The 14780-nt window shown below is 33.8% G+C and overlaps 1 protein-coding gene across 1 annotated transcript in view; it reads right to left on the bottom strand.

Moving 5' to 3' along the window:
- ABCA5 (ATP binding cassette subfamily A member 5) overlaps nucleotides 1-14780 on the bottom strand; it is a 70205-nt gene that overhangs the window by 7936 nt on the left and 47489 nt on the right. Inside the window, exons 23-31 of the mRNA XM_072746734.1 lie at nucleotides 12155-12268; nucleotides 9121-9291; nucleotides 8027-8140; nucleotides 7501-7635; nucleotides 5903-5977; nucleotides 5304-5395; nucleotides 3061-3187; nucleotides 2638-2755; nucleotides 2452-2543 (exon numbers count right to left, since the gene is read on the bottom strand). Coding sequence (XP_072602835.1) covers nucleotides 2452-2543; nucleotides 2638-2755; nucleotides 3061-3187; nucleotides 5304-5395; nucleotides 5903-5977; nucleotides 7501-7635; nucleotides 8027-8140; nucleotides 9121-9291; nucleotides 12155-12268 — 1038 coding nt within the window. The remainder of the gene's footprint in view (nucleotides 1-2451; nucleotides 2544-2637; nucleotides 2756-3060; nucleotides 3188-5303; nucleotides 5396-5902; nucleotides 5978-7500; nucleotides 7636-8026; nucleotides 8141-9120; nucleotides 9292-12154; nucleotides 12269-14780) is intronic.

Here is a 14780-nt window from a genome sequence, read left to right as displayed (position 1 = left end):
CCTTTCCCCATTTCTTAAAAAAAAAAAAATCAAACAGTCTTTAAAAAAAAAAAAAGAGTTTCCCAGACAAACAAAACTACTTTTATTAGTTTGGGACCACTAAACTAGCCCTGCAAGAAATTGTAAGGGGCACTCTTTGAGTGGAGGAAAAAGAAAAGACCAAAAGCAACAAAGATTAGAAAGAGCCAGAAACATCACCAGAAACACTAACTCTACAGGTAACACAATGGCACTAAATTCCTATCTTTCAATAATCATTCTGAATATAGACTCAATGCTCCAATCAAAAGACATATGGTATCAGAATGGATTAAAAGAAAGATCCATTTATATGCTGCCTAGAAGAAACTCATTTTAGACCTAAAGCCAGAGTAGCCATACTTCCATCAGACAACTAGATTTTAAAACAAAGACTGTAAAAAGAGATGAAGAAGGGCATTATGTCACAATTAAGGGGTCTATCCATCAAGAAGATCTAACAATTGTAAATGTTTATGCCCTCAACTTGGGAGCACCCAAATATACAAATCAATAATAAACGTAAGAAAACTCATTGATAATAACACAATAACAGTAGTAGAAGACTATAATACCCCACATACAGCAATGGACAGATCATCTAAGCAAAAAATCAATAAGGAAAAACAATGGCTTCCAATGACACTGGACCAGATAGACTTAACAAATATATTTGGGACATTTCATCCTAAAGCAGCAGAATACACATCCTTGTCGAGTGCATATGGAATATTCTCCAGAACAGATCACACACTGGGTCACAAATTAACCCTCAACAAGTACAAAAAGACTTAGATCATACCATGCGTATTTTCAGACCACAATGCTATGAAACTTGAACTACAAGAAAAAAATTTGGAAAGACCACAAATACAAATACATGGAGGTTAAAGAACATCCTACTAAAGAATGAATGGGTTAACCAGGAAATTAAAGAAGAAATTAAAAAAATACATGGAAGCAAATGAAAATGAAAACATGACAGTCCAAAACCTTTGGGATGTAACAAAGGCAGTCCTAAGAGTGAAATATATTGCAAATATACTGTCTACCTTAAGAAGCAAGAAAAATCTCAAATATACAACCTAACCTTACACCTAAAAGAGCTAGAAAGAGAAGAGCAAATAAAGCCTAAAGCCAACAGAAGAAGGTAATAATAAAGATTAGAGCATCAACAAACAATATAAAAACAAAAAAACCTGATAGAACAGATTAACAAAACTAAGAACTGGTTCTTTGAAAGAATTAATAAAATTGATAAAACTCTAGCCAAACTTACCAAAAAGAAAAGAGAAAGAACCCAAATAGATAAAATCACAAATGAAAGAGGAGAGATCACAGCCAACACCACAGCAATACAATTATAAGAGAAAACTATGAAAAATTATATGCTAACAAACTGGGCAACCTGGAAGAAATGGACAAATTCCTAGAAAACTACAAACTACCAAAACCAAAAGTGAAGCAAGAAGAAATACAAAATCTGAACGGACCCAAAACAAGCAAAGAAAATTGAAGCAGTAATCAAAAATCTCACAACAAAGTCCAGAGCCAGATGAATTCTACCAGACATTTAATGAAGAGTTAATACCTATTCTCTTCAAACTATTCCAAAAACTAGAAAGGAAGGAAAACTTCTAAACTCATTCTATGGAGCCAGCACTACCTTAATTCCAGCATTATCAACAACAGCCAAACCATGGAGAGAGCCCAAATATCCATGAATGATGAATGGATAAAATGGCATATATACACAAGGAAACAATACTCAGCCATCAAAAAGAATGAAATCTAGCCATTTGCAATGATGTAGATGGAGCTAGAGTATATTATGCTAAGTGAAATAAAGTCAGTTTGAGAAAGAAAAATACCATACAATCTTATTCATATGTGGAATTTAGGCAAGAAAACAGATGAACATATGGGAAGAGGGCAAAGAAAAAAAGGAGACAGGGAAACATGCAATAAGTGACTCTTAATGACAGGAAACAAACAGGTTTGATGGAGGGAAGGGGAGAAGGGATGGGCTAGATGGGTAGTAACTAATGAGGAGGGCATTTGCTGTGATAAGCACCGAGTGTTGTAAGTAATGTATCACTGAATTCTACTCCAGAAACCAAAATTGCACAGTATGTTAACAAAGTTAAATATAAGAAAAATAAAATAAAATTGTCTGCCATTAAATGGGGAGACAAATCACCATGCATGTAATAATTTTAAAAGAAGAAATACTGTATATGTATGCATCTGCATGTGTGAAAATTTTATTGTGTATTTTATTTTCAAAGATAACCAAAAAGATAATTTGATCAAGCTGCACTAAGATAATTAACACTAAAAACATAGAATCCTAATCTATCATTATGAAATTTATTTTAATTAAAAATGTAAATCATAGTCAGCATCTCCCTCCCACACCCTTATAGATCATACCTGGCCTGAAGTTGGTTCAATATCACCAACTAGAATATTGATAATTGTGCTTTTGCCTGCACCATTTGGACCCAGTAGCCCCAAGATCTCTCCTAAAGGAATTGAAGAAAAATTATCATATGTAAATCAAACTAAAAGTGGAAATCACTCTTCTGGAAAAATTATTTAAGAAAAAACAAATACCACCTTTTTTCACACAGAAAGAGACATATTTAGTTGCCACTTTCTTTACTTTTCTTGTAAGAAGAAAATCTTTCTTGTCCTCATATTCTTTATGCAAATTGCTGACCATGATGGCTGGTTTCTAATAAGGGAAATAAGATTTAAAAAGAGAATAATAAATCAGATATACCTATCATGAAATGACAGGCTACTCACAATTCATGTCCATATATCATAAGAACTATATTCACTAATAAGTAGTATATAAATAAATACCCATTTATGACTCAAATGGCTTATTCAAACGTAAGTAGACAAATATATTTTTTCAAAGAAAAGACTTTTTTCATATTGATTCACATGAAAAGTATTTTTCAGATTAATTCCTATACACGAGGAAGTGATCATTGCACGTTGAATAAGACTTGGCAGTAAAGACTAAATTACCTCCTCACAACATTGGCAACTCATTAGCTCTTTGACCTTCAGTCTTTCAGCTTTGACATCTTCATCTTCATCCTCATGGTTTGGTGGTTCTGGATGCTTCCTATTTTTGGACTTTGTTGAAAGAGTTCTAAATATATATACATAATAGATTTTCAAATAATCAACAGAGTAAAAAAAATTCAAGCACTCCGGGAGAAAAGACTGAAAATATACAACAATCTGGGATCTGTGGTTATTTCTGAAAGGTGGAGTTACAGAGCTACTTTTCATTCACAGATACCATTTGGATGATGCTATCGAAATTCACTCATTTCTTCAACAATATTATTTATGACCAGTATGTGTCATGCACTGTTTTATACAAACATAAAAAGATTTAAAAATGCATGTACCCATCCTTCACAGAATTTACAGTCTGGGTATAAATGACATTGCCCAGGGCAGAGTGGATGTAGAGAGTTGAACTCAGAACTCACAGGAACACTAGAAAGGTAGGCTGAGAAAAAAGTGTTTGTAAAGGAAATCCTAAAGAGTAAGAGAGGTGATGAGTTATAAAATAGGAGTTGACATTATGGACAACAAAGGAACAAGAGAAAAGTATAAGGAGGAAGAAGTCAAAAACACTAAAGTAGCAGATGAATTGAATAAGTAGAGCCTATTTGAAGAGATACACAGGAAATCATTAGTCACCTTACTGAAAATAGAATCAACCGAGAAGCAGCACAGAAACCAGAGAGCAGGGAGTTAAGTAGTGCGAGGTGAGGAAATGGAAGTGGAAGCTTCTTGGCTATGAAAGGAAAGACACGTGAAACAAAAGAGCTAGAAAGAGTCACGTTTAAATGAGATTCAGAAGTTCTGATTTCTATTAATTTGTTTTATATGAGAAAGGTGACTCCTTCCTCAAAGAAAAATAACTTCTTTAGATCCAGAAAGCAAAGATATAGAAAGAGAAAATAAAATTGACAAAGCAATGTCCTTAAGTAGACAGAATATATGAAGACATGGATAAACTGGAGGGGTGCCTCTCTCCCTCTGGGACTAGAAAAAAAGCAAAAATGATGAAAGAGGTAGATAAGTGTGTAAAACTTTCTAATTAAGTGCTTCTGTTTTCAGAGACAGCAAGTTCATCTACTGAGAAGTAGAAAACAAGATGAGGTGAACTGGAAAATTTGAGGAATATAAAGAAGGTTTGGGATAACTATCAAAGAGATAGGAAGAAAATGGGATAACAGGTGTTAAAACAAAGCTGAGTTTATATGGGATAAATACATGATATTAGCAAACTGTACTTTTATATTAATTTTCTCTAGCCTATAATTAGACTTACCAAAAATTATGATTTTTAGCAGACAGGTGAAAAGGATATAGAAGTTGAATATAGGGTGCTGAAAGAGGGTGAAAGTAATGAATTACGTGAGTGAAGCTGAATAGAGAAAAGGTGAAAACAGTGATTAGTGGAGGCATTTTAAAACAGAAAAAACTCAGGGGTGGAAACCACAGTAGAAAAGGCTACTAAGACTAAGAAAGCTGGAAAGCTGGAAAGATGATGTATTACTAGTAGCATGGGACACAGATGAAGTGAAAAGCAGTAAAGGCAGGGTTCTGATCCAAATCAACACGTGAGACGCAAAGGACTCAGTCATGAGTGCAGAGAAAATCAGAAACTGAGGAGCAGGATGCTAGAAAGGTTATCTCCCCCTTGGACACTGACTCTCTCCCAAGCAGGAGTAAGAACAAAGAGAAAAAAGAAGGAGAGCCAGATGCTAAGCCCTCAGTCGACATGGGGAGTACTCAGTGGTTAATAAATACATTCCATGGCAGCATTATCCATAATGACCAAAAAGCAGAAACAACTCAAATGTCCATCAACTGATGATTAGATAAGTCAGGTGTGGTATTTCCATACAATGCAGTATTACTAAGAAAAGAAAAAACTAATGAAATACTGCTACATGCTACAACATGGATGAACCTTCAAAACATTATGGTAAGTAAAAGAAGCCAGACACAAAAAGACTGACTATATATTATATAATTCCACTTATATAAATGTTCAGAATTGGCAGATCTATACAGCAGCTAGATTAGTAGATTAGTGGTTATACAGGACCAGGGGCATGTGCAAGGAGGGCCACTGATGACTGTAGGCTTTTTTTACTGAGTTAAGGAAATTACCTAAAACTAGATTATGTACTTTGTAAATATACTAAAAAACATTAAAACTTTTTAAAAAATTAACTGACCTGAAAAAAGGATCCTTTCTTATTGACCTGCCTCCATATTTTTTTTCATAGTACTGTAAGAGGAAAATCCAGAGTACACACTGCAGGTAAGGCTACAAGAAGAACACATAAGAGCTCATGACTGAATGTTTTTCTCGTCCTCTATCAATAGAATAAAGACTACATACACCAGGTTCCTTACCATCACCAAAATAATTAATCACTATTTTCTTCACACATCATATGAGCTAAGAATTTCAATGCAAGCCAAGATAGATTTTTAATAAAATAATCCTTCATTTATTTTTCTACCTCTGTAAAAGTTGATTGGTTGTCAGTTTCATATAATATAATTAAAGGAAAAAAAGTTGTTTTAGTTTCTGAAGAAGCGAGAATTATAATTAAATAGAATTAATAACATAAGAGAGCCACGTATATTAAACTGGACATACTCAATAAATATACTAACACCAAAATGTATACTGGCTGGCACTAACGCACTTGACTTTCTGAAGCATCTTCATTCTTATGCAACATGATAAAAAGTAAAAAGAGAGTTAAAATGACACAACCAAACTGCTCTTAAGGGAACATGCTAGCATCAATATTTTTGTTCTTACCGATATAACAGCCACCAAAAGCCTATCCCATGGATTATAGGTGTCCTCATTTTTTCGAATATTCTTCCAAGAAGTCTAAGACAAAAATTTTTGAAAATTGACATGTTGCTGTGATTAAGATGATATAATGGTATTTGGTCTTAGACCCAATTCCCAGGACACTTCTTCTAACACCCTTGGAATTTCCTGAGTGACAGAGGTGACAGGAGCTTCTTTTGTTATTTAAAATAAGTCCTAATCAACCAAAGTTGAGTTAATGCTACTGAGGACTCCTGGAGGATGGTGGTGCTGGTTGCCAGGGGAACCAACCAAGTGATTAGAAGGTGGAAACTTGCAGCCTCATTCACTGATCAAAAGGGGAGAGAGACTTGAAGACTGATTATCTCACTGTGCCTCAGTAATGAAATCTCCATAAAATCCTCCAAAAATAGAAGGTTAGAAGAATTTAGATGGTGAATGCATCCACATGCTGGGGAGGTGGCATGTTCGAAACTTCATGCAGACAAGAGTTCCAGTACTTGGGACACTTCTGGAGTTGGCTTTCCGTAGCTCTTAACCTACTTATTTGCATATCCACTACAATAAACTGGTAAAAATACATAAAGTATTTCCCTAAATTCTATAAGCCATTATAACAAATTACTGAACCTGTGTAGGGGTCACAGGAAACATGGATTTGTAGCCACATCGGATACAAGCATGTGCTACCTGCAGACCCACACTTGGATCTGGCATCTGAAATGCAGGAGGCAATCTTGTGGGAATGTGCACTTAACCCTGAATGTAGCCCTGAGTTTACATTAACTCCAGCTAGTTCAATGTCAAAATTGCTTTATGTGAGGGAAAATCATACACATTTGGTGTCAGATGTGTTATGAGTAGTAGTTTTCTTAAAGCTACAATGTGTAGGAATATTTATATTAAAATGCATTTTATTCAGCAAACATGCATTCTCTATACAGAAGTTAGCTTTTAATATTTTAATATTAATAGGTATGATTTCTACTTAGATTAAAATCTTCCCCATGCCAAGATATTTCTATCTGGGGATGTATAAATTAAACATATTAAACTGAAGAATGAATAAAGTGGGGCAGGGAGGAAGCAAGGTGAGGCACAGAATTAAGTTAGCAATCATTCTAAATCAATAATTCAACATTTGATTGTTTTCTAATCAAATGCAAAATTTTTAATTATCCAAGCTTAATAAAACTAATGTTTTATTTTTCTTTAAAAAAGTCTCTTATACTTTATTTTCTCTCATCCCTTTATAGCACAATACATTATTTAATCCTTGAAAAACTCCCCCAAAACAAATACTGACTGAGGTCAGATCATACTTGGGATTTATATACAACCTTTTGGGAATCAAAGAACAGATAACAGACATACTTTTCCTCCTTTGAGACTTTACAGTTTAAAGACATGCTTGAAAATATTTCACAGTAATCTTAAACCGCTGTTTAACAACACTCAAATCAAGTAAATAGCAACTAAGCTGGTTTTTTTTTTTTACTATATTCAGTACAAGAACTACAAATCAAAAAAGTTAGCCAGTATTTATGATTTCCAAATATTAAAACATGTAACAGACCTACCTTTATGAAACAAATCAGACAACCCAGAAGTGGATAGATTGGAATGACTATGGAAAAGGTATAATGAAGAACAGCAGTAACTGTGTATCCCATAAAAAATGTTATTTCAGTGATCGCAATGCAAGCCAATGCTGTCTAAAGAAAAAAAAAGAGAAAACAAGTGAAAAGGTGTTAGCAATTTCATACAAACTGACTTGTAAGTCTGTACCTTGGCTTTTATTATGTTTTCAATCCTCTAATGAAACATGGAACCAGAGATGATACTTAGCCGGGAGGTGCCAGGATCAGTTGTTTGCCACTGGCATCCTTGCCATAAAGTTCTTAGATGCCTTCAGTATCATCCCTTTCTGGAATGGATGATGCAGAAGACAAATATACACATAAAAAGATGCTGCCAGCTATCTACCTAAGTTCTGTACTTAGAAAAGATGCAATAACATTTTGAATATAATCTTGAAAGGGTTCATGACTTTCAAATAACCAACTATGAAAAAGCTGGAGTGAAATAATACAAAACATGACTTACCACAGAATAGATAAATGACCAAAACTCTTTGGTATTCAAAATTTTTTTAAAAGTGAAGGAAGTAACATAGGTAAACAGAATGACTGATGGAACATAACCAATAAGGCAAAAAACCTGTAAAACAAAAATGTGTATTTTATGTAAAAAAATGAGTAGCTAGTACTATACGATATAAAACACCAGTCATGTTAAAATACTAAGTAAGGAATGACTGTTATTCAAATTTTGTTGCTCAACTGCTCCAAAAACTGAACTTGTGGTTACTTGAGGAATTACCATGCACATTTTTCCTAAGTCAGTAAAACTCATACTTTTAACTAACTGTAACACAATCCTGATCAAGTAATTTACACTGAACACTATTGTAGTTCTTTTTATGTTAACCAAAATGCTATCTCTAATCATTTTATTATAAAAACAAGTATAATAGCAGGTTATAACTTTATCCGTTTCAATCAACTATTAGCTACCATTTCAATATACAGCATTCAATGCATTTGATAAATATTTAAGAAAAACATTTATTAATTTATAAGGCAGAAATTAATGCGTAAAGTCAGCATGATCTCTGGAAAATGACAGAATTACTTTCAGTAGCTCTATTTTCCTAGTTCTATTTTCCCTTTTTCTTTATATAAATCATTCACATGAAGGGTCTAGTATTAGTCATGTATGTGTGAACATGAATGTAAGCCATACTCTTCCTTAGTAGTTTAACCAATGTTTTAAATTATGGAATAAAAGAACTTCTTTATGAAATTATTTTCAAGCATAGGAACAAGGAAGACATTTTAAGATGGACTATTTAATTACTCTTGATTACACACATGTAGGCAGTCTACAGAAAAGACTACCTCAATTTCAAGGAATTATTTTATAATGATGGCTAGTTACTGTTTTTAAAAGTCACTTACAGTAATAGGAACTGCATTATCAGTATCATATACAGTAATTAAAATAGATACTGGTTCTATTTTCTATAAAATAACTAATATCCAAATTACTCAACCAACACTTGTCAGGTTTATAAATACTTAATTTTTTAAAATGACATTTCATTTAAAAATAGCATAATACAAGTGATGTTAACTTACCACAGAAAGGAACTTTATAGCATAAAAATATAATCCATAATGAAATGCAAATAAGCTTCCTAGCATCAAAATAAGAACAAGAAAAAATAGGGGGATATCCACAATAGCTTGTCCAATCCAGTATGCAGATGGCAAAAGCCCTGAGAGTTTAAGCTGAGTATAAGCTTTGATCTACAAAACAAAAAGACGGAAGAGGGAAAATATAACTGTAAACATTGTACAAACAAAAAACTCTAGCAAAATACTGTAGAACTCTTAATTCTACATCAACAAAACAATACAGGTCACATTCCAGGTCTCCAGGTAATAAAAGCCTTCCTACAACTAAATATAAATTCCATATAGTCTTTAATTTGGCTCATTAGTCCTTTTTCAGAATCAGAATACAGTAAGGCAAAGAAACACTAAAATAAAGCAAAAGATGTCATGGAGGCATATAGCTGTTCAAACACAAGTAGCCAAAACACTGTTGCTTTTAAAAATCTTTGAAAATAGATGGAAAGTTGTGCTTAAACATAAAGCACTCTCATTTTTAAAAATTAACCTTTTATGAAAACACTAATAAACTGCCAATGTCTTGTGGATTTACATAAGGCTTTCAGCTTAAGTGTGAAACTTTATACTGATAATTCATTTTAGTGTTTCATATACTCCTATATAGTACAAAGATGTAAGTTATTAATATAATTAATTAGCATTTTCATGTATACAAACAGTAAACTTGAATGATCTGAGTTTTCCTAACTTTCTCATCCTGTCATTGCTTAACTTGTTATTTGGGTTTTTTAAAAAGATTTTATTTGTTCATGAGAGACACAAAAAGAAAGGCAAAGACATAAACAGAAGGAAAAGCAAGCTTCCTGCAGGAAGCCCGATGCAGGACTCGATCCCAGGACCCCAGGATCACACCCTGAGCCAAAGGCAGATGCTCAACCACTGAGCCACCCAGGTACCCTCATTATTTAATCTGAAATTTTAAAAATCCTTTATAAATCTAAATACCTAACAATTCTACTCAGTTGACTTGTGGCATCTATAAAAATATATATTCCTAATAATTAAATGTATTTATTATATGAAAGAGTTAGCCATAGAGATAACAGAAGCATGAAATATAAAAATTAGTTAAGAAGAAGAGAAGTGATTTAAAAAATGGACTTTTGTGTTCAATGAATTATAAGAACAAAAATATAAACTCTAGTATAAGTATGAAAAAAGTCAAATAGAGTTACTTTTTATGATCTATGCTTTTGTCATTCATACAACGCTGATGGGAATGTAAAACAATATATCCACTCTGGAAAAGTTTGACAATTCCTTATAAAACCAAACATGGAATCACTATATGACACAGCAATTGTACTCTTGGGCATTTATCCCAAAGAAATGAAAACTTGCATTCACACAAAAACCTATATGCAAATGTTCACAGCAGCTTTATTCATAACTGGAAACTGGAAACAAAAACTGGAAACAATCCAGATTCATATCATGGAATACCACCACCCAGCAATAAAAAAGAATGGACTACTGATACATATACAAACAAACTGAATGAATCTTCAGGGAATTATGACCAGTGAAATGTTGTGATTCCATATATACATTCTTAAAATATCAAAATTCCAGAAATGGAGAACATAATAGTGGTTGCCAGAGGTCTTGGAGGGGGTGGGTGTGTGGGCTTGAAAGTGCAATAGGAAGGATCTTTGTGGTGATGGCACTGTTCTGGATCTTGACTACCACTGCCAAGATCCTGGGATTTTACAGTTTTACAAGATGTTATTACTCTGGTGAAGTGAGTAGGGTACACAGGATCTCACCATATTATTTTCTATCCTCCCAATATGAGTCTACAATTATCTCTAAATAAAAATTTGAATTAAAAAACATTTAAGTTGAAACAAAAAAAGAAAAAATGCAATTGTCTAGTAAGTTTTTTATGTGAGTGGTTATGTTATAGATATTTTTAAATTTTCTTACACTTTTCTACATTTTCTAAATTAGAATAATGAATACATATTTAAAACAGAAAAAATATATATTTTAAAAATATCTCCTAAGACTCATGTATTACTTTTCCACTAAGGAGAACTATGAAAATATGTAATTATTTGCTCTGAGGCTTAACTTCATTATTTGTCACACTGGGTAAATTAATTTGGACAAATCTGCTTCCACTGAACTAGGAAGACATGGGAAAAATGAAATTTTGATTAGAGGAGTAAGAGGGACAATGTGAGCAGGGTAGTAGGGTTGAAGACTTTCAACAGCCAAGAGACCATATAAGAGCACCATGTGCCTGAGAACAGAAAAGAGCAGAAAAGTAAAAGGACACTGAACAACCTGTGTACACACAGCAATGTTTCCTAGGCTCTGGTAATCACAATCATTATCTATTTTTTCCATTTAGCAAAAATTAAGTACTTGTACATTCAATACATTCCATTAAAGGTTAAGGGGGAGAGGCAGCTTAGTGCACCAATAGAACATAAGAACCCACTACTTAAATGAGATGAGACCAGATGGACACATGCTTTGATCACTCCCATCCTCACCTCCTGATCTATAAATAAAGTTGGTAACATAAAACTTCATTAAAATGTTGTAAGGATTAAAGGATATAACTTTTGGGACGCCTGGGTGGCTCAGTGTTGAGCGTCTGCCTTCAGCTTATGGTGTGATCCTGGAGTTCCGGGATCAAGCTCCTCATCGGGCTCCCTGCCTGGAGCCTGCTTCTCCCTCTGCCTATGTCTCTGCCTCTCTCTCTCTCTCTGTGTCTCTCATGAATAAATAAATAAAATCTTAATAAAATAAAATAAAATAAAATAAAATAAAATAAAAGGATATAACTTTTGAAGCATGTGACAAGGACTCAAGTTATAAATGATATTTATCACTTTTATAATAGTAAATATATTTATTCTCCATTTACTTACTCCTAAAATACAATTCTTATACCCACGCAAAATATATTATTTTGTATGAGATCTCTTTTAACAAACTTTAGCTGTAATTTTAACTCAATCATTACCTTATGATTCTCTGCATTTTCCATGGCAAAGTAAGGTGGCATTGCGGTGACAATGATTCCAAGTAAAGCTGCTTGAAAATACAGCTCAATTTTAAAAACTATGTCAGTAATTTCCTGAAAGACAATCACAGAGTAAGAAATGAAATGAAATCACTTTATATCATCTTAGCACTTTCTAAATAAAAGACTATCAAAACTTCTGAAGAAAAATATTAGAATATCTATTCTAGGCATAGTCTGTATGAAAAACCAGGTGGCAAGGTTAACAAGCAGTGAGCTACAGGACCAACTCAGCCACTTAGTAAGTAGCTTTATAATCCTGAGCAAATCATCAGATTTACATTTTCTTATCTACAACACAAAATAATACAGCATTTAAATGGAGCTTTTTACCATTTAATTAAAAATAATAATGTATATGAAAAAGCAGTCAATATGTCCACCAGTAATCCTACGCAATGAACAGGACCATGTCAGAATGATTTCTGATGCATTCGTTGGTTACAGGGACTATGAGCCATTTAGGATCTCTGGGCCCTCTTCTGAAAAAGCTGTACTTTGGAACAAGCTCAGCCTCCTATGGAAACAGGAGTTTCTTCTCCCCAGTGGGGTGGGGCGAGGGGGGGCGGTTGACTATAATTCCTATAGGCCTCAATGGTCACTGGCTGCCCCAAAAATCCAAGTACAGAAGGGAAACTTTTCCAGACAACCTAAGTAAACAGCTGGTGCCCCAAATACAAACTACCCAGAACCAAGTGTACTGTATTACCCTCACCCTTAACAAGACCATTTCCCTACCCTTGTTCTGTAAAAAGATACACTCATGGACACAGAATGTATTCTGCTCTAGAAGACAACCCACACTATGTCTAGCAGACACCCTGGCCCTGGCACTGGTACACCTCTCCACAGGATGATGTGGAATCAGAGTGCATTTTGTCAACTCTGGCCTTCTAGGTTTAAGCAATAAAGACAATTCTTTAACTCATGCTGGTGACATTGTAGAATTTTTCCCAAACTGTGGTAATTTACAGTGGAAGACCAAGATAGAACCAACAAATATGTTGGCAAGTAGCTAAATAGTACAGTAAGTGGAGATTAGTAAAAACACATTTGTATTCAATCATACAGAATCTGATAAAGGAAGGGGAAAAATGTGGAACATTAAGAACACTATTATCTTTGAATAATGAGCTTTAAAAGTCTCATTTCTTTGCCTCTGGTTTTTGAAACGGTAAGGTTATATGTCTGTGTTTGATGAAAATATAAGTTGAAAGATCTTTTTTTAATAGTTATGGATATATATAAATACAGTATCATCATAAAAACAGAATTATAAATTTTGCATTGTGGTTATTTTATGGTAGAGAGAAGGAAACAGGATTAGAGAGGAGCACACTGGAATTTTGAACTGCATTTTTATTTAAAGTTTTATTAAATTTAAAAAAATGTATAACAAGGCATTGACATTTGAAACATTTGGATAGTAGATACATGCTTATTTTCCGTAGGCTTGAAATATTTCACAATAAAAAAAATCACAAAGGATGACCTATAACTGATAATTTCCATATCATTTATTTACTGATGACTCCCAAATATTATTTCCTTCCAGAAATCTCTTCAGATTCGCACATCCAAATACTTCCTATATGTCCCATCAGGCAAATGCCACACAGATAACCAACAACTCTGCAGACTCAAACTGAAACAAATATCTCCATTCCACCTAAACAAAACACAACTCTCTTCCGCCTATATTCTCAGTTCAGTGAATGATACTACCATGAACCACATTACCCAGAACTGTAGGACTGTAGGAAATCTGATTATTCTTTTCCTCACCTCTCACAAATGTAACAATGATAAAGTAAGACACACACTGTTCTTTTCCTTCTATCACAGTCGTTACTGCCACCTCCTTAGCTCAGTCACTCATCCTCTCCTCTCACTTGAACTAGTTAATAAAACTGCTCTGATCTGTGTCAGTGCAGGTTCCTTCCTCTCCTCCACCATGATTCTCCCCCACAGAAATCCTTCTCCACTCTGGTGCCAGTGATCTTTCTTAAATGCAAATATGATGTTTCTTTGTTTCCATGTCTAAGCATAACTGTAACAAGAATAGTACTAATCTTCAAGTGATCTACATTTGAAGACAGCAGAAAGTGACCACAAACTAAACAAGTTCTGGGTGTGGATTTTATAGCCACAGAGAGAGAAGAAGGTAGATTGGTAGACTAATGGTTGTCTGGGAGTGGGAATGGGTGAGGGAGGTAGGGAGTGATTACCTAACAGGTACAATGGTTTTCTGGAATGTGAAGAAGATAATAAAACCTAGAACTGATACAGTGATGGATGTAGAACTCTATGAACATAATAAAAATCACTGGATTGAAATTAGTTAATACTGTATGAAGTGTATCTCAATAAAGCTCTTTTAAACAGTACAGCAATAGAAAGTAAAAAAAATGGTACTACAGGAAGGTATTTGTCCATTTATTTTTCAATATATGAATTAATATAAAGGTGAGAGAAATTTGTTGACCATTTTTCTGAAGACTTAATTTTCACATTTATAATCCAACAGTCCTATATAAAGGAAAAATGACTATATGAGTGACTTTTC

The sequence above is a fragment of the Vulpes vulpes genome, chromosome 2 (assembly GCF_048418805.1).
Source record: "Vulpes vulpes isolate BD-2025 chromosome 2, VulVul3, whole genome shotgun sequence".
Lineage (NCBI taxonomy): Eukaryota > Metazoa > Chordata > Mammalia > Carnivora > Canidae > Vulpes > Vulpes vulpes.
The sequence above is the reverse complement of the archived record's forward strand: the minus strand, read 5'-3'. Positions and strand labels throughout refer to the sequence as shown.